Source organism: Eriocheir sinensis, chromosome 33 (genome assembly GCF_024679095.1).
Source record: "Eriocheir sinensis breed Jianghai 21 chromosome 33, ASM2467909v1, whole genome shotgun sequence".
In the NCBI taxonomy this organism is placed as follows: Eukaryota; Metazoa; Arthropoda; class Malacostraca; order Decapoda; family Varunidae; genus Eriocheir; species Eriocheir sinensis.
This window is the reverse complement of record NC_066541.1, coordinates 642,017-662,746: the sequence shown is the minus strand read 5'-3', so window position 1 is coordinate 662,746 and position 20,730 is coordinate 642,017. Positions and strand designations below refer to the sequence as shown.

At 45.0% G+C, this 20,730-nt stretch overlaps 1 protein-coding gene across 1 annotated transcript in view; it reads right to left on the bottom strand.

Annotated features, from left to right (window-relative positions):
- LOC127006497 (carbohydrate sulfotransferase 11-like) overlaps positions 1–17,281 on the bottom strand; it is a 74,888-nt gene extending 57,607 nt beyond the window's left edge. The window contains exon 1 of the mRNA XM_050876436.1: positions 16,930–17,281. Within this exon, the coding sequence (XP_050732393.1) occupies positions 16,930–17,199 (270 nt within the window). The 5' untranslated portion in view covers positions 17,200–17,281. The remainder of the gene's footprint in view (positions 1–16,929) is intronic.
- Between the last annotated feature and the right edge of the window lie 3,449 nt (positions 17,282–20,730).

The following is a 20,730-nucleotide window of genomic DNA, read 5'->3' as shown; positions in this document are numbered from 1 at the left end:
ATGCAACCTTCAAATGAAAAAATACACAAATTGCAGCGCACTCTCATTGCACATAATGCGGATTACGACATGACGTTAATCCCGCGTGAATTAACGCTACCTGACTTTGAAAATCAAACTAAGACCAAAACATTCAGTTCACAAATACCATGAAGTCATCATAAATGACTTGAGATTTATTGACGCGTATGTCTTTATGTCTGGTTCACTCGCGGCTTTAGCGAACCAATTCATCAGCAGTGGGAACGAACCCATGTGCACACAACAGATGTTGAAAGATGTGCCAGCACCTGCGTTACCATTATTGATCAAGGGAAAGCAGATTTTTTGTTATGACTATATGGATTCGATGGAACGACTTTCTGAGACACGTCTTCCATCCGCGAAGATTTTTCAATTCGCTTCAAGAAGCAGAACTTTCCGAAAGTGATTATAAACATGCTCAGAATGTTTGGAAAGTAGCTGGGTGTCAGAGCCTGATGGACTATTTGTTGCTTTATGTAAAAGTGGATGTTGGCCTTTTATGTGATGCCTTCCTAGAGTGGAGAGGTATTTTGAAAACCCAGTGGAGGTTGGATATTGTAAATTATGTTAGCCTGCCAGGATTTGCCTATGACTCTTTTCTGTTAAAAACACAGCAGGAATTAGAGATGCTTAGTAGCCCACACATATATCATTGCATTCAAACAAATGTGCGTGGGGGCTACACAAGTGATGCGTCGTTTTGTACGCACCAATAACATCTACACGAACCCTCAGTTTAATCCAAAACATGATAGAAACACTTTCCTTTCATATCTTGACTTCAACAGTCTTTATCCCACTGTAATGCAAGAGAAGTTACCATGTGGAGATATGAGAAAACTAGATGAGACAGAAATGCACTGGTTTTTGAGCGGGAGGGGGGCTCGGTCAATCAAGCAACCGATGGCGATTTTGGATACCTCATTCTGTGCGATACTGAGGCTGTCTCACGTGAAGTCATTGAGAAAACGGATGACCTCCCACTGACCATCAGAAGACACAATATCATCAATAGAGATATATCGTCAGCCGCACACGAATGGTATGAAGAAAAACGTCCAGTACAGTGTAAGAACATAAAACAGATTGGAACACATGTTGCTCAGGAGAAAATGCTGTTTGCTCTGTCCCTCCTGAAACTGCTTATTCAACTAGGCCGGGTTGTTAAAAAGTGCATGCTATTTATATGTTTAAGCAAAAGCACTTTCTTGCGGACTTCATTCAGGATAACATGAAGCCCGCAAAGTGCTACTTGCCCTATCAAGAAAACTGCAATCAAGTGTATTTCAAACAGCATTTTTGGTCGATTCCTGATGAACGCGGCCAAATATAGTGAAGACATAGATATTGTCACCAACCGCGAAAAGTTTTTGAAGCTGGCCCGAAGTCCTTACTTTAAACGAGTTGTACCCCTCAATGATGGTCATGTAGCTGTAGTTCGCCATAAGAAATATTCACAGGCGAATCATCCAAACTACATTGGCTACTACGTCCTAGAGCTGTCCAAGCTGCGACTATATGATTTCTTTTACAGTATCATGAAGGCTCATTACGGGGATCGGGCGAAACTAGTGTATTGTGACACTGATTCCTTAATAACAGAAACTGAAACTCCTGATCTATTAACAGAGTACTCGCAGGAACCCTTTAAAAGCTATATAGACACGAGTAACTTTAGCTCCTCACATTCCTTGTACAACACAGACAACAAAGGCAAGCTCGGATTTCTCAAGTCTGAAGAGAGGGAAAGAACCATCTCAGAATTTGTAGGTGTAAGACCAAAGTGCTACTCCATCCTCTTGGCAGACGGTGACCGGTTGAGTTCAGCTAAGAGCGTTCCAAAGCTCATAAAGAAAAAAAATTGCTCATCAGCGATACAAAAACGTCCTATTCCAGAAGTAAACATTTACCTTTGGCTATCAGGGATTCATAGTGCGTAATGGACGAATGAGTACAGCAAAATATCCCAAGAGAGGGATATCTGTAGTTGAGGACAAAAGATACTACTTTAGCACCTTGGAGTCACGATCTTACGGTCATCCCGATAATTCTACAGGGGTAGAGGAGGAGGAGGAAGAGAAGGAGGCTGTAATCATAATTTGACCAAATTCCAATAAACATTGAGTTTGTTTGACTTGTTTATATGCCCTTTATCAAAAAATGGATGAAAAAAACAATAATTGTCTTAAAATTTATTCGATTTGTGGAAACATGTAGATAAAACGCGTCTATGTTTCGATCTGGCTCATATAAAAAAATAAAAAAAAGACTCGCGAAATGTGCGCGGCGGCGGCAGCAGCGGGCCCTGCGGCGACATCATGCGACGACAGGATGCGACAGGATTGCGTGGGCTCGGGGCGGGGCGGGGTGTTTTTTATATGAGCCAGATCGAAACATAATCCCTGACAGCCAAAGGTAAATGTTTGCTTCTGGAATAGGACGTTTTTGTATCGCTGATGAGCAATTTTTTTTCTTTATGAGCTTTGGAACGCTCTTAGCTGAATTCAACCGGTCACCGTCTGCCAAGAGGATGGAGTAGCACTTTGGTCTTACACCTACAAATTCTGAGATGGTTCTTTCCCTCACTTCAGACTTGAGAAATCCGAGCTTGCCTTAGTTGTCTGTGTTGTACAAGGAATGTGAGGAGCTAAAGTTACTTGTGTCTATATAGCTTTTAAAGGGTTCCTGCGAGTACTCTGTTAATAGATCAGGAGTTTCAGTTTCAGTTATTAAGGAATCAGTGTCACAATACACTAGTTTCGCCCGATCCCCGTAATGAGCCTTCATGATACTGTAAAAGAAATCATATAGTCGCAGCTTGGACAGCTCTAGGACGTAGTAGCCAATGTAGTTTGGATGATTCGCCTGTGAATATTTCTTATGGCGAACTACAGCTACATGACCATCATTGAGGGGTACAACTCGTTTAAAGTAAGGACTTCGGGCCAGCTTCAAAAACTTTTCGCGGTTGGTGACAATATCTATGTCTTCACTATATTTGGCCGCGTTCATCAGGAATCGACCAAAAATGCTGTTTGAAATACACTTGATTGCAGTTTTCTTGATAGGGCAAGTAGCACTTTTGCGGGCTTCTATGTTATCCTGAATGAAGTCCGCAAGAAAGTGCTTTTGCTTAAACATATAAATAGCATGCACTTTTTAACAACCCGGCCTAGTTGAATAAGCAGTTTCAGGAGGGACAGAGCAAACAGCATTTTCTCCTGAGCAACATGTGTTCCAATCTGATTTATGTTCTTACACGGTACTGGACGGTTTTCTTCTTCATACCATTCGTGTGCGGCTGACGATATATCTCTATTGATGATATTGTGTCTTCTGATGGTCAGTGGGAGGTCATCCGTTTTCTCAATGACTTCACGTGAGACAGCCTCAGTATCGCACAGAATGAGGTATCCAAAATCGCCATCGGTTGCTTGATTGACCGAGCCCCCCTCCCGCTCAAAAACCAGTGCATTTCTGTCTCATCTAGTTTTCTCATATCTCCACATGGTAACTTCTCTTGCATTACAGTGGGATAAAGACTGTTGAAGTCAAGATATGAAAGGAAAGTGTTTCTATCATGTTTTGGATTAAACTGAGGGTTCGTGTAGATGTTATTGGTGCGTACAAAACGACGCACAACACTTGTGTAGCCCCCACGCACATTTGTTTGAATGCAATGATATGTCTGGGCTACTAAGCATCTCTAATTCCTGCTGTGTTTTCAACAGAAAAGAGTCATAGGCAAATCCTGGCAGGCTAACATAATTTACAATATCCAACCTCCACTGGGTTTTCAAAATACCTCTCCACTCTAGGAAAGCATCACATAAAAGGCCAACATCCACTTTTACATAAAGCAACAAATAGTCCATCAGGCTCTGACACCCAGCTACTTTCCAAACATTCTGAGCATGTTTATAATCACTTTCGGAAAGTTCTGCTTCTTGAAGCGAATTGAAAAAATCTTCGCGGGATGGAAGACGTGTCTCAGAAAGTCGTTCCATCGAATCCATATAGTCATAACAAAAAATCTGCTTTCCCTTGATCAATAATGGTAACGCAGGTGCTGGCACATCTTTCAACATCTGTTGTGTGCACATGGGTTCGTTCCCACTGCTGATGAATTGGTTCGCTAAAGCCGCGAGTGAACCAGACATAAAGACATACGCGTCAATAAATCTCAAGTCATTTATGATGACTTCATGGTATTTGTGAACTGAATGTTTTGGTCTTAGTTTGATTTTCAAAGTCAGGTAGCGTTAATTCACGCGGGATTAACGTCATGTCGTAATCCGCATTATGTGCAATGAGAGTGCGCTGCAATTTGTGATTTTTTTCATTTGAAGGTTGCATCTATTACAATAAGCTTCAATGTAATTGTTTCCTGATTTTTCATGGTCATGATGTTTTACTCCTTTACCTTTTAAAACCCGTATTTACAGAGAAGACAGTGAATTTGTTCATTGTGACGTGCCGTATCTTCATCGGTCATATTGATTTTATTGTAGCCCTTAGAAAATTTTGACTTCTTCCAGGAGTGTGGGTTCAGCTAATGTAAGTTCGTTCTATATTCAAAACAGTGTGAGTTCAGCTAATGTAAGTTCGTTCTATAATCAAAACAGTGTGAGTTCAGCTAATGTAAGTTCGTTCTATATACAAAACAGTGCGGGTTCAGCTAATGTAAGTTCGTTCTATATTCAAAACAGTGTGAGTTCAGCTAATGTAAGTTCGTTCTATATGCCAAACAGTGTGAGTTCAGCTAATGTAAGACCGTTCTATATACAAAACAGTGTGAGTTCAGCTAATGTAAGTTCGTTCTATATACAAAACAGTGTGAGTTCAGCTAATGTAAGTTCGTTCTATGTACAAAACAGTGTGAGTTCAGCTAATGTAAGTTCGTTCTATATACAAAACAGTGTGAGTTCATCTAATATAAGTTCGTTCTATATACAAAACCGTGTGAGTTCAGCTAATGTAAGTTCGTTCTATATACAAACCGTGTGAGTTCAGCTAATGTAAGTTCGTTCTATATTCAAAACAGTGTGAGTTCAGCTAATGTAAGTTCGTTCTTTATACAAAACAGTGTGAGTTCAGCTAATGTAAGTTCGTTCTATATACAAAACAGTGTGGGTTCAGCTAAAATGGTTTACAGCATTACTTCCACAATAGGATCCGCTTTCTACTGTTTCTCCGTTTCTATTCACTATAATGTAAGCATACGCTATGGCAAAGTGATGTCTCTTTACACCCATTCGAAGAAGGCTTTACGAGAATACTCTCAAAGACATAGAATGCTAAATAAGATGGCTCATATGCTTTAGCATTATTAATAAATTTCACAGTATATCTCGCAGGTGGGAATCTTAGTCTTGTGATTATCATTGGGTGCTCAGCAAGCGTTGTCTTGTTCTCACAGGCACACAAATTTCCATGCAGTTTTTCCATGCTGCATGGTTCTTTTTCATTTCCCGCCGCAGGATAGTTTCCTTAAGCAGTTAATTAGAACACCAACGAGGGAAGAAAATATTTTGGATTTGTTGTTAACTAATAAAGAGGACATAATAAGCAACATTGAGGTTGGGGGTTCATTAGGTAACAGTGATCATAAGGAAATTATATTTAATATTAAATGGGAGGATAGAGTCAGCAGAAACAACACTTAATACCTGACTTCAGGAAGGCGGACCTCGAGGGTTTAAAAAAGCAGCTGCAAAGGCTTAAGAGAGTAAGATCAGAAGTAGCTGAGAGCTTAAACCATAGGGTTCGTTATGTTGGGAGTATAGAACGTGTAAGAATTCCTTTTTCCTGGAGTTCACCATTGGAATACGCGTTCACCTGGGAGGCTCTCCAACAATGTTTGAGCGAAACTGTAGGGATTCAGGAGTATTTATACCCAAATCAACAAGAAGATATCCATAAGGACGTGAATATACTATATATATATATATGGATATATATATATATATATATATATATATATATATATATATATATATATATATATATATATATATATATATATATCTATATATATATATATATATATATATATATATATATATATATATATATATATATATATATATATATATATATATATATATATATATATATATATACAAACTGGTTTGCCTTCTCTTTTCCGAATATTTGTCTGCCCAGACAGTGAATTTGAGATATATCTGACTTATTTAATAACACGAGGGAAGGAAAGGGAAGGGGAGGGAGGGAGGGAGGGGAGGAGAGAGACGAGGGAGGGAGAAAGGTATGATGGAAGGGAGAGTTGAGCGAAACTGTAGGGAGTCAGGAGTATTTATACCCAAATCAACAAGAAGATATCCATAAGAACGTGAATATATATATATATATATATATATATATATATATATATATATATATATATATATATATATATATATATATATATATATATATATAAATATATATATATATATATATATACAAACTGGTTTGCCTTCTCTTTTCCGAATATTTGTCTGCCCAGACAGTGAATTTGAGATAAATCTGACTTATTTAACCCTCTCGCGCACGATGACGCATTTCGTGTCATCAAGGGTAAAAGGTTCTGGCGGACGATGACGCGAAACGCGCCATAAAAGTAAATAAAAAATGATTAAAAATTAAGTTTTCGATGAAAGTGCGTCAAATTTGCAGTTGTTGGGATAAGTTTCTTAATAGTAACATATGGCAATCTATCTAAGGAACGTAGATGAGGAGCTTTGAGTGATTTTTATTTGTTAGGCCACTCTGACGAGAGAAAAAAATACAGTTTTCTCGGTGTAACTCGGGAACTAATAGACGTATGAGGAATTTGAAGATACCATAAGAATCCTCACTAAAAGGTAAACTCGATGCGGCAACGTCTAAGGTCATATGACACCGAAGAGCAGGCAGAAAATATAAAGAAATGCAAGTTGAGAAAAGAAATAAGAAGAAAGAAGTTAAGAAATGAGATATAAGACATTAATTAATGCAAAATCAGAAAAAAAATGAAAGTGCGTCAAATTTGCAGTTGTTGGGATAAGTTTCTTAATAGTAACATATGGCAATCTTTCTAAGGAACGTAGATGAGGAGCTTTGAGCGATTTTTATTAGCTAGGCTACTCTGACGAGAGAAAAAAAAAATCAGTTTTCTTGGTGTAACTCGGGAACTAATAGATGTATGAGGAATTTGAAGATACCATAAGAATCCTCACTAAATTCCGCTTCGGAGCATATAATCGGCTAAAAAAGATGGCCCACAAAATTTCGTGCTAGCCGCAGATTTCTCAAGAATCAGAGGGGAATGGAACACACACACACACACACACACACACACACACACACACACACACACATGATCCCTTTTTCACGGAAAAAGGTAAACTCGATGCGGCAACGTCTAAGGTCTTATGACATCGAAGAGCAGGCAGAAAATATAAAGAAATGCAAGTTGAGAAAAGAAATAAGAAGAAAGAAGTTAAGAAATGAGATATAAGACATTAATTAATGCAAAATCAGAAAAAAAAATACTTGGTGCTGCAGTGTTTAGGGTTAGATGACACCAAATAACCGGAGTAAAAAAATATATATATAAGTTGAGGAAATAAATAAGAAGAAACAAGTTGAGAAATGAGAAATAAGAAGATAATGATACAATACATCCAGCAAAAACTTAAATAATTTATCGAGTCTTACGTTCAATGGCGATTTTTTATTTTATTTTCAGACTTGCATTAGAGAGTAAATTAATATTCCAGCCTGGGCATTAACCTAATGTCCTTAACCTTTTCCGTGATTATAATCTCGTGGTCATTCGAGGGCCCAAGATCTTATCTTAACCCTTCAAGTACCCCTTCTCCCGCCCCCCCCCCCCTCCTCCCTGCTGGGCACCCCTACTCCCGTCACCCTCTCGCTTACGTACGCTAGTCCGCGAGGGGGTGGGTGGGGGGTTGGGGGGGTGAAAAGGTAAAAGAGATGGGAGGGGGGGGGTAGGTCAGATACCCTCTTCCGTAACCCCCCCGCTGACCTCCCCAACCCCCACTTCCAGTCCCCCCCGCGGAGGTTGCCCCCACTTCCGTACATTTGTTACTACTCCCATTTCATGCTCCCTGTTACTTATACACCATTTGGTCGGTAGCCAACGCCATCTTTTAAAAAATCGCTATCAGCATTGCTTGGAATTTTTACGCATATATTTTGGGTTCAAAATGGTATATCTATACAGCTACTGCTCCAACTCTTTGCACTGTCATCCCTCCCTAGCCCCAACAAACCTGAGGACTTGTCGGAAAAGCAGAGTTTATGGTGGGGAGGCCTAAATAGGCGAGATTTGGCAAGAATTTCCAACAAATCTGTGTAAATTTCCCAAAACCAACATTATAACCTCCTAGCCGGGGCTCTTTGACCTCCATATTAAGTATCCTATCCTAACCTGATCCTTAACATAACCTAACATAGCCCATAAGTTAACCTCGCCCTTAACCTAACCTGACCTGAAAGAAGGGAAAAAGGCAAAAAAAGAGGGTAAATGAAAAGATTCAAAGGCTTGCCTTTGACCGGGGTTATTTTGCTCCATTACGTTGAAATGGCAAGGATATGCAGGCTTGCAGCAGTAGTGGGAGGAGTTTGTGTAGATGTAGTTGTTACAAACAGGTCTTGGTACCATCTCAGGCCGTGTACGGTTTCATCGACGTCGCTTAACTAGAGACAAGGAAAGCCCTACATTTTTCCTTCCCCTGTCATTATTAATGAATCTCAGGTGTCGCAACTTGGTTTGAACATGGCCTAAGTATTCACCTGTGGAAATATGTTAATGTAAATGTGATTGGTATCCTATTTTCTGAGAAAAATGAATGTGCGATCATGGGTGTCGGAGCGCTGCTGGAGGATGGCTTGGCGACGATGAAAAGCTGCCGAACTTTATGTAATTTCTTATTTAATGGGGCAAATTTTGACATGGTCTTTGTCATCATAATAAAGAATGATGATCATGCTAGCTCTAGACGCCATATAAGACGAAAAGAACCCCACATACACGAGCTTGAGCTAAGATAACAGAGGCATGTTGATGCCCGGGCTCAATTTGGCCCGAGGCTCAATTTTGCCCGTGACACCGCCAAGTGGCTTAAAACTACCCACATGCTGTCCAGAAGACCACCTATCAAAACCCGGACTCTAGATTCAAGAATTAAAGATCAGCTAGGGGAGGGCAGCATGAGCCAATGCAAGATTGCGCCACTATAAACACTCGCCTGCACCAGAACGGGGTGGGCCGACCATCAGGCCCCACCGGGAAGAAGCCTAGGACCGACCATCAGGCTGCACCGGGAAGAAGCCTTGGACCGACCATCAGGAATTCAGGATCCACCGGGAAGAAGCCTACCGGCCCAATAGGCCACGACAAAAATAAATAAATAAATAAATAAATATATAAATAAATAAATATATATATATATATATATATATATATATATATATATATATATATATATATATATATAGATATATATATATATATATATCTATATATATATATATATATATATATATTGTTGTGCTGGAAGCTTCCTCCGGCGTCCATGAGCCTCTAAAAGGCTCCGGGAGCGAGCAGGGGGGCGGGGAGCAAGGCGAGCCGTCCGCGCTCCGCGGGGCGTGGCCAGGCGCCAGGCGGGAAGTGTTGCCAACTCGCACATATTTTTGCTACATGTTCTTGTATGATCTAAAATATACTGTAACATTCTAGACTGTACTGTTCTGGATATATATAGGAGAAGAGGGAGAGAGGGGACAGTCCCAGTCATAGTAAGCTAGTGGTAAGTGAAGAGTCAGAGTGAAGTGTACTACAAAGGAAGAATATTAAACTACAGAAGCTGTGCAAAGTGTTTACATATCTCCCTCCCACGGAGTCTCCTGACGGCGACACGGAACCCAAGTAACACGTCCGGCATAACATTGGCGTCAGGAGTGTAGGCATTTGTTTTTTCGCCATCGAGACTCGTTCCCAAGCTGCCCAGAGGGACGACGTGTTGACTGAACTCTTGGAAGCTTTGAGACTACAGGGGGAGAAACAAGAAAGAGCACAGCAACAACGAGAAAGAACACTCCAAGAACTCAAAGAACAACAAGAAAGAGCACAGCAACAACAAGAAGGAACACTCCAAGAACTCAAATAACAGCTAGAAGATCGCTTCACGGGATGACAGCAACAGCTACAAGCAGTACAAGATGGAAGTGAGTCAGTACGAGGATAAATGACTGATGTGACCACGAAGTTAGGACAACGCCTGATAGAAGGGAGAAAGAACACACGAATCTTCAACAAGAGATGGAGGTGGTACGGAAGACGACACACAAAGAAATATTAGAAGTGCAGGGAAAGGTGAACCGTACTGAACAGGCAGTTTGTGACGTAAGTGACAGAGTGAAGGCCCTTGAAGACTGCTTGGCTGGAAACGGACAGCCAGTGCCTGCAGGGGCTAGTTGTACCCAAGATGCTTCTCCTACGCAAGTCCGGGGTAGTTTGAGCCCTGTTTCGCCTGAGTTTATCCCCGCAAGAAGTTTCGCCATCCCCATGAGTCTGCTGGGTTCGCCTGTTAGAAAGAAGCCTCAGGAGTTTGAAGGCAAGGTCTCTTGGGAGGCTTACCGCGCTCAGTTTGAGCTGTTGGCAGCCCGGAACGGATGGGATGACCAAGAGTGCGCGGTGCAGCTGGCCACTAGCCTGAAAGGGGCGGCGCTGGAGGTCCTTGCTCAGCTCGACAATGCGACTAAGGGCAGCTACAGCGGGCTGGCGCAGGAGCTGGAGCAACGATATGGGACCAGGCACCAGAACAAGCTCTTCAGGGTTAGGTTCAGAACCCGCAACAGGAGGCGCGGCGAGTCTTTTCAGGAACTCGCTCAGGACCTTGAGAGCATGGCGCACAAGGCATACCCAGGTGCCATCCCTGACCTGCTGACGGTTTTGCTGCGGGATCAATTCATCGATGCCCTGGACAGCCCTCAGCTGAAGATACAAGTGAACCAAGCTAAGCCAACATCAATGCAGGAGGCTCTGGTACGTGACATGGAGTTTGAGTCCTTTGTTAGGGCTAGCTTGTCAAGCTTCAGGGACGACTCGACTTCTGGCTTTAGGGCACGAAAGGGCGCTGTCAGCGACACAGACAGGTTCCAAGGAACGTGCTAGTACTGCGAGAAGGTTGGGCACAAGGAGAACGAATGCTATAAGAGGAAGAAGGAATATGAAGGTGGCGCTAAGAAGAAGCCCAGGGAAGGACCCAAGTGCTGGACCTGTGGAGAAAAGGGGCACTGGAAGAATGAGTGTCGGAAAACTGTGCCCCCGGCGAGGGACCACCACTAGGGAAACTAAGGAAGACTGGTTCACGCGAGCAACGATCAGTCTGTCCTGTACATGCCCCGAAGATATCAGTGTGCAGGAGAACCACCATGACAAGCTGCCAAGTGGAGGGCAAGGTTGACGGAGTGTTGTGGCCTGTGGTCGTCAACACAGGCTCGGAACGCACATTGGTGCGGCCTGACGTGGTGAGTCATTGTCGGCTTCCTAAGACGCCGCATCGACTGTGCGGAGTCACAGGACACTACGCAGAGCTCAGAGGCCCAGTGGACGTGAAGTTTGAGCTCGGAGGAAAGGAAGAGTTCCTCTCTGTCTACGTGGCTGACATGGACGACACCTGCATCCTAGGTATGGATTATCTTGTCTCCAACAGGTGCGAGCTGGACTTCCGCGCTAAGCAGCTGACTGTAGGAGGAAGGAGGGTGCCACTGACGACTGTGAACAAGGAAGACCTGCCAGTGACGGTCAAGCGCACCACCATTATTCCTCCGAGATCGGAGATGATGTTACCCTGTCAAATTACGGGTGCTCCTCCGGCTAGCCTGTGTGTGGTAGAGAGTGGAAGTCGATGCCCGGTAGAAAACGGGGTGATTGTAGGCAGTACTTTGGTAGACCCTGCTGCAGCGGAAGTGCCTGTCGTCGTGGCCAATGTCTCCTTCAGCCCAAAGAAAATAGAGCAAGGGACCATGGTGGGGTTGTGCCAAGAGATCGACCAGGAACCGAGAACCTGTGTCTGCAGGAGAACCCTGACGAAGCCCCAGGAGGAGCTGCCCGACTACCTGCGCGACCTGTTTGACAGGAGCTCCAAGTGTCTAGAGGAGCCCCAAGTGGAACAGCTCAGGGGGCTTCTCGTGAGGAATGCAGATGTGTTTTCCACAGGAGACCTGGACATGGGGTGTACGGACCTGGTAGAGCACCACATCGACACAGGTAGCCCCGCCCAGTGAAGCAAGCTCCTCGAAGGATGGCACCAGCCCGTCGCAAGGAGATGGATGAGGTAATGGATGATCTCCGGCAACAGGGGTTAATCGAGCGGTCCAGCAGCCCGTGGGCATCTGCTGTAGTGCTCGTCAGGAAAAAGGACGGTTCCCTCAGGTGCTACGTGGACTACTGAGCCCTCAACGATCTCCCCATCAAGGATTCATACCCACTCCCACGGATCGACGACACGCTCGACGCTTTGGTGGGCTCCAAGTGGTTTTCAACTCTGGATATGAAGTCTGGGTATCACCAAGTCAAAATGGCGGAGCAGGACAAAGAGAAAACAGCCTTCTCCTACGGTCAAGGCCTGTGGCAGTTTAAGGTTATGCCCTTTGGCCTCTGCAACGCGCCGGCCACGTTCGAGCGGCTGATGGAGAGGGTGCTGGAGGGACTTCTCTGGAAGACGGCACTCATCTACCTCGACGACGTGATTGTCTTTGGCCAGACCTTCGAGCAGGAGATGGAAAAGCTATCTGAGGTTTTCGCCCGGTTTAGAGCTGCACATCTTAAGCTCAGCCCGAAGAAATGCTGCCTATTCCAAAGGGAGGTCCAATACTTGGGACACATCGTGAGCGAGGCTGGAGTACGCACTGATCCTGAGAAGGTGGCTGCGGTAAGGGACGGGCCGACACCCACCAACGTGAAGGAGCTGCGGAGCTTCCTCGGGTTGTGCTCATATTACCGCAGGTTTGTAAAAGGCTTCGCTACTACGATTGCTACACCTCTGCACCTCCTGACGAAGAAGGGGCGCAAGTTTGAGTGGACAGCGGAAACTCAGGTTACCTTTGAGAAGCTGAAGGAGGCCCTCATCAGCTCGCTCGTACTCACCTACCCAGACCCCTCTAAGCCTTTTATACTGGATTGTGATGCCATTGATGAGGGGATTGGTGGAGTGCTGTCCCAGGCATGTGCCGACATGGAACGGGTTGTGGCCTACTTCAGCAAGAAGCTCACCCCAGCCGAGAAAAACTATTGCGTGACCCGGAAAGAACTCCTGGCAATAGTCAAGAGCCTTGACTTTTTCCATGCTTACCTGTACGGTGCAACTTTCACCATCCGCACGGATCACGCTGCATTGCGGTGGTTGATGTCACTGAAAAACCCTGAGGACCAGCTTGCTCGCTGGATAGGTAAACTAGAGCAGCATCACTACACTATTGTGCACCGATCTGGGCTAACACACGGTAACGCGGACAGCTTGAGCCGGCGCCCCTGCCTACCTGAGTGTCAACATTGCCTCCAGAGGGAAAGCGTCCAGAATATGTGCCGCCGCACTACAGTGGAACAGACAGCGGAAGTGCCATGGGAAGACTTGGGAAAACTGCAGCAGGAGGACCGAGATCTGAGACCAATTATGGAGTGGCTGAGGCAATCGTCAACGCGACCTGGGTGGGACGTAATCTCGAGAGAAAGCCTTACCACCAAGAATTACTGGACTCAGTGGGACACTCTTCGGATGGACAACGGGGTGTTGCAGCGACGCTGGGTCTCTCATGATGGTCTTGACCACTACTGGTCCACGGTGCTACCTATGAAGTCCCGGGAAGGCATCTTGAAAGAAATGCACGACAGCATCACCAGCGGACACCTTGGGGTAAAGAAGACACTGAGTCGCCTGCGCCAAAGGTTCTACTGGGTTGGCATGAGGAAGGACGTGGAAGAATGGTGTCACGCGTGTGAGGTGTGCTGTGCAAAGAAGGGCCCCAAGAAGCGTCACCGTGCCCCATTGCAACTATACCAGGTTGGAGCTCCCATGGTACGGGTGGCAGTGGATATAGCAGGACCCTTGCCTCTGACGACGAACGGAAATAGGTACATCTGCGTCACAATGGATTACTTCACCAAGTGGCCGGAAGCCTACGCCATCCCTGACCAGGAAGCCACTACCATCGCTAAGGTATAGGTGGAGGAGTTCTTCTGTCGCTTCGGTGTGCCTAACGAGCTCCATTCCGACCAGGGAAGGAATTTTGAGTCAACAGTCCTTGCTGAGTGCTGCAAGCTCCTGGGTATCAAGAAGACCCGGACCACCCCTCTGCACTCACAGTCAGATGGAACGGTGGAGAGGTTTAATTGGACGTTGGGCCAGGAGTTGGCCAAGCAGTGCAACAATGATCAGTCTTCATGGGATCAGAAGCTGCCTGCGCTCCTCATGGCCTACAGGTCTGCCGCCCACGAGACTACGGGGTATTCACCGGCAAAGCTGATGTTTGGACGTGAGCTGTGATTGCCGGTGGACCTACTGACAGGAAGGCCTCCTGGGGAAAGCCTTCCAAGGGACGCCTCCAGTTTTTCCCGTCAACTAGAGGAACGGCTGGAAGAGGTGCACCATCAAGTCCGTGGTGCCTTGAAGTTCTCCGGGGAGGCCATGAAGCGCGGTTACAACATGAGGGTAAGCCACGTTGACTTCAAGGAAGGAGACCAAGTCTGGCTTTACAACACGCAGAGGAAGAAAGGACAGTCTCCGAAGTTACAGAGCCCCTGGGAAGGCCCTTATACTGTGCTAGAACGCCTCTCCGACGTGACTCACCGAATCCGGAGAACGGAAAGGACCAAGCCGAAAGTTGTCCACGTCAACCGCCTATGGAGGTACCACGGTCCGGGAAACTACACCTGGAACAACTACAGACACCCAACAGCCGACGAAAACGCAAGGGACGTCCAGGACCGAGAGGAGGTCGACGACGACATAGGCCTTCTGGACCTTTCAGCCGAGGGAGATAACCTCCCGGGTTCGGCAGATGTTCCAGGGACACCCCAAGAAGCGGACGACGACGAGGCGCACCAGGAGCCAGACGCGCAGAAGGCACTGAACAGAAGACAGAGACAACGCAGGCGTCCACAGCGATACGACGATTATTATGTTTTTGATTAATTCTCTTATGTTTGTATATAGTTAAGAGTGTAATCGGGACGATCACAATTAAGAGGGGGGGATAGTGTTGTGCTGGAAGCTTCCCCTGGCGCCCATGGGCCTCTAGAAGGCTCCGGGAGCAGCGAGCAGGGGGGCGGGGAGCTAGGCGAGCGTGGGCGCGGCCAGACGCCAGGCGGGAAGTCTTGCCAACTCGCATATATTTTTGCTACATGTTCTTGTATGATCTAAAATATAATTTAACATTCTAGACTGTACTGTTCTGGATATATTTATATATATATATATATATATATATATATATATATATATATATATATATATATATATATATATATATATATATATATATAGGAGAAGAGGGAGAGAGAGTCCCACTCCCAGTCATAGTAAGCTAATGGTAAGTGAAGAGTCAGAGTAAAGTGTACTACTAAAGAAGAATATCAAACTACAGAAGCTGTGCAAAGTGTTTACATAACTCCCTCCCACGGAGTCTCCTGACGGCGACACGGAACCCAGGTAACACATCCGGCATAACACTATTATATGTTGTAAGATCGTTCTGTTGACATGTATGGGTAAATTAACGCTTTCTGTATCAACATATAGAAGGAAAACGCAAAATTCTCCCTAGTAAATCAGAAATTACATAAAGTTCGGCAACTTTTCCTCGTCGCCAAGCCATCCTCCAGCAGCAGGCAGAGGAGGGAGGTCTGTCAATCCCCCGGCCGGGTGTTCCCATATCGCCCACACTTATCATATACCTCTCAAAGGGTGCATATCTCATCATTTTATAAAGAAATAGGCCTCCTCTACTCGCAAAGTTATATTTCAAGTAGAAAAACGCGATTTATAAGCATTTATACGTAAATCTGATAATATTGTTAGCGCTACCGTCAGCTCCGAGGCAGTAGTTATTTAACAACAAATTTAGCGTCACACAGAGCGCGGTAAACGTTTGTAGATCCGCGAGGTAACCCGTGACGTCATCGATTAGTTGCTAGTTATTGCCGCACGAGCTTTGTGAATCTCGATGTTCTCAAAACTACGAACTAAGGGCCCAAAACTACGCACTAAGCCTTTGTGGATCCGGGCCCTGGAGTCTTCTAGAGGCCCATAGACCCCGGGGGAAGCTTCCAGCACAACAATATCATTATATTTGGCAACTCACTAAACCAATATTTACTAAACGTTTCCTGAGGTTCTCGCGCCCCTCCCCGAGTTGTTTACATTACGGTCCGAGTTCGTTGACCCACTCAAGGGGAAAAGGTAGGAGTAAGCACACACACACACACACACACACACACACACACACACACACACACACACCGCTCTGGTAGCTCAGTGGTAAAGCTCTGCGCTGTCAGGCTTCACGGTCTGGCAGGCTCAGGTTGGAGCCCCGCTCAGGCCCGGGATTTTTCCATTGACAAAGGAGCGGTACACTTTGCCCCAATGAGCAAGGGGGATGGGGTGTGTGGTGTGTAGGGCCCCAGCAGTACCCAGAGATCGACTAATATGCTTTCTTCTAATCGGGAGAGTACTTGCAGACGATGACGATTCTAGCTCGTGATCAGACAGAGAGAGAGAGAGAGAGAGAGAGAGAGAGAGAGAGAGAGAGAGAGAGAGAGAGAGAGTGTGTGTGTGTGTGTGTGTGTGTGTGTGTGTGTGACGATTCGCAAAGTTGTGTCAGTCAGTCACTCACCACGCATATAGACGAGTTGGCCAAGTTTGGTGTGTGTAGCGTCTTCTCAGCTCGAGCTAACGCAGGGATGGCCGTCCTGTTTTTCGTGACGGTCTTCACATCTTGGATAGTAACAAGGGTAGCATTCGTTCCTGTTACTGGTTTATCCTGGAAACTCTTTTTCGTAACACTCTTGCTCTCTGATATCATTTGCTTTCCACACAGAAATATAACGGTTGACAACAAATATAACACCACAAAACAGACTCCCTTCCATCGCAGTCTCACCATATTTATATGTTCATGCAAAACACAAAGCACATACACACGGGTCAACCTCCCGCTTCTCTCGCCTGGCTGCACTGGCCGTGAGCGTGACGGCGACTAGCTGTATGTGGCGGGTGGCAGCCCCTTTGGGAACGCCTACCTGGCTGCCAAACCTTGCCATTTTGTGGCTACCTTACTTATTTCATATATTGTTTATGAGATACTTACAAACACCAGTTTGAGTATGGAAAGTCTGATCGATGCGGATTGCTTTTTCCTAATTTATGCAATCACTGTAACTCATACAGAGTCACCACACTTGTCTTTTTTTCCGCCAATTTTCATGCTAAAATAATGTAGCCTGAGCGATGTTGCCTCTCTTTCTATCTTCTATCGATATTTCCACGCTGACTGCTCTTCTGAACTTGCTAACTGCATGCCTCCACCCCTCCCGCGGCCCCGCTGCACACGACTTTCTACTCATGCTCACCCCTATACTGTCCAAACCCCTTATGCAAGAGTTAACCAGCATCTTCACTCTTTCATCCGTCACGCTGGTAAACTCTGGAACAATCTTCTTTCATCTGTATTTCCTCCTGCCTAAACTTGAACTCTTTCAAGAGGAGGGTATCAGGACACCTCTCCTCCCGAATTTGACCTTGCTTTTGGCCACCTCTTTTGATTCTTTTATGGGAGCAGCGATTAGCGGGCTTTTTTTTATTTATTATTGTTGTTTTTGTGTGCCCTTGAGCTGCCTCCTTTGTTGTAAAAAAAAAAATCACTATATGAAATATAATTATTTATCTAGGCAAAGAAGTTGACATCACCCTTTTGATAATAGATTAAAAGTTCAAATAATAGTTTTTAATTTTGCGACTGCCTGCTACGTTGCATGCAGTATATTCATCAACATAGTCTCACATATTGCCCGGCTCTCCCTCAGTCGCCACCCTGAGGGTTCTACAGAGCCTTTATGCATGTATTATTTCCATTCCAATTACTTCCAAAAATTATTAGTCTCATTGCTCTAGTTATGAGCCTCCTCCACTCAGATTTGTCTCATACAGAAATAACCCGGTGAACAGGGTCGACTTCTGAGTAGAGTGCCACATGCCCATATAGTCAGGAGGGACGTTTACGAACTATGCAGGTTTCAATTAATCAATAGGACACAACAGAACATATCACCTCTGACCTTGCCATTATTTATGAATGAGGCAGAAGGAACTTAATGTCCTTCAATGCTTCAAAAATTATTTTTTTCCACATGTCCAAACTACACAATCTTCCAAACACATCCTCTACCCTTCGACAATACTCAGCTGTCACCCTTTTCAACACTGAATATTCCTTTACCCAAAATTTTAATTGGAAACTTTGTATCTTATCTCTTGCTCATTCAGTTTCCTCGAGGTTAGGCGTTCTGTATCGTCTCTACCTTTTTCACCCTCACAGATGCTGCCCATATACAAGGGCCTTTTCCGCCCTCGTATCGAATATGCGTCTCGTGTGGGAGGGCTCCACACACACACAGGCTTTTTGGACGGTCAAGAACTCTTCTTCTCATCAACGCCCCTCCTCTACTGACAGTCTTCTACCTCCTGAATTCCGCCGCAGTGTTGCCTCTATTTCTATTTTCTATCGATATTTTCGTGTGGACTGCTCTTCTAAACTTATTAACTTGATGCCTCGACCATTCCTGCGACCCTGCTGAACATGAGACATTGTACTCTTAGTCATCTTTATGCTCTTCAAATCCCTTATGCAAAAGGTAACCAACATCTTCACTTTTTCATCCTTTTCGCAGGTAAACTCCGGAATAGCCTTCACTTGTCTAAATTTCATTCTACCTACGACTTGAACTCTTTCAAGAGGGGAGTATCAAGACACCTCTCAATCCGAAATGGGCCCTCTCTTTTTCGGGCCCCTCGTTCTATTTTCTTTATAGGAGCAGCGCTTAGCGGAGAAGGGGGTCTGTATGGGAACTTGCTCAGTGGAGTTTTTTTTTTTTTTTTTTTACAACAAAGGAGGCAGCTCAAGGGCACACAAAAAAAGAAAACAATAATAAAAAAAGCCCGCTACTCGCTGCTCCCAAAAAATAATTAAAAGAGGTGGCCGAAAGAAAGATCAATTTCGGGAGGAGAGGTGTCCTGATACCCTCCTCTTGAAAGAGTTCAAGTCGTAGGCAGGAGGAAATACAGATGAAGGAAGGTTGTTCCAGAGTTTACCAGCGTGAGGGATGAAAGAGTGAAGATGCTGGTTAACTCTTGCATAAGGGGTTTGGACAGTGTAGGGATGAGCATGAGTAGAAAGTCGTGTGCAGCGGGGCCGCGGGAGGGGGGAGGCATGCAGTTAGCAAGTTCAGAAGAGCAGTCAGCGTGGAAATATCGATAGAAGATAGAAAGAGAAGCAACATCGCGGCGGAATTTAAGAGGTAGAAGGCTATCAGTAGGAGGAGGAGAGCTGATGAGACGAAGAGCCTTAGACTCCACTCTGTCCAGAAGAGCTGTGTGAGTGGAGCCCCCCCACACGTGAGATGCATACTCCATACGAGGGCGGACAAGGCCCCTGTATATGGATAGCAACTGCGCGGGGGAGAAGAACTGGCGGAGACGATACAGAACACCCAACCTCGAGGAAGCTGATTTAGCAAGAGAGGAGATATGAAGTTTCCAGTTGATATTTTGAGTTAAGGATAGACCGAGGATGTTTAGTGTTAAAGAAGGTGACAGCTGAGTGTTGTCGAAGAATAAGGGATAGGTGTTTGGAAGATTGTGTCGAGTTGATAGGTGGAGAAATTGAGTTTTTGAGGCATTGAAGGACACAAGGCTCCTTCTGCCCCAATCGGAAATCATAGCAAGGTCTTAGGTTAAGCGTTCTGCAGCCACCAGTCTGGAGTCGTGTACTTCCTGTGTTGATGGTCTTCTATTGAAAGAGGTTGAATAATGCAGAGTGGAGTCGTCGGCGTATGAGTGGACAGGACAGTTTGTTATGGAAAGAAGATCATTGATGAATAACAGGAAGAGTGGGTGATAGGACAGAGCCCTGTGGAACGCCACTGTTGATAGGTTTAGGGGAAGAGCAGTGACCGTCTACCACCGCAGAGATAGAACGGCCGGAAAGGAAACTGGAGATAAAGGAACAGAGAGAGGGATAGAATCCGAAAGAGGGCAGTTTAGAAAGCAAAGACTGGTGCCAGACTCTATCGAAGGCTTTCGATATGTCTAGCGCAACAGAGAAAGTTTCACCGAAACGGCTAAGAGAGGATGACCAAGAGTCAGTTAAGAGAGCAAGAAGATCGCCAGTAGAACGCCCCTTGCGGAATCCATACTGGCGATCAGATAGAAGGTTAGAAGTGTAAAGGTGCTTTTGAATCTTCCGGTTAAGGATTGATTCAAAAGCTTTAGATAGACAGGAAAGTAAAGCTATAGGGCGGTAGTTTGAGGGATTGGAACGGTCACCCTTCTTAGGCACAGGCTGTACAAAGGCATACTTCCAGCAGGAAGGAAAGACAGATGTTGATAGGCAGAGACGAAAGAGTTTGACCAGGCAGGG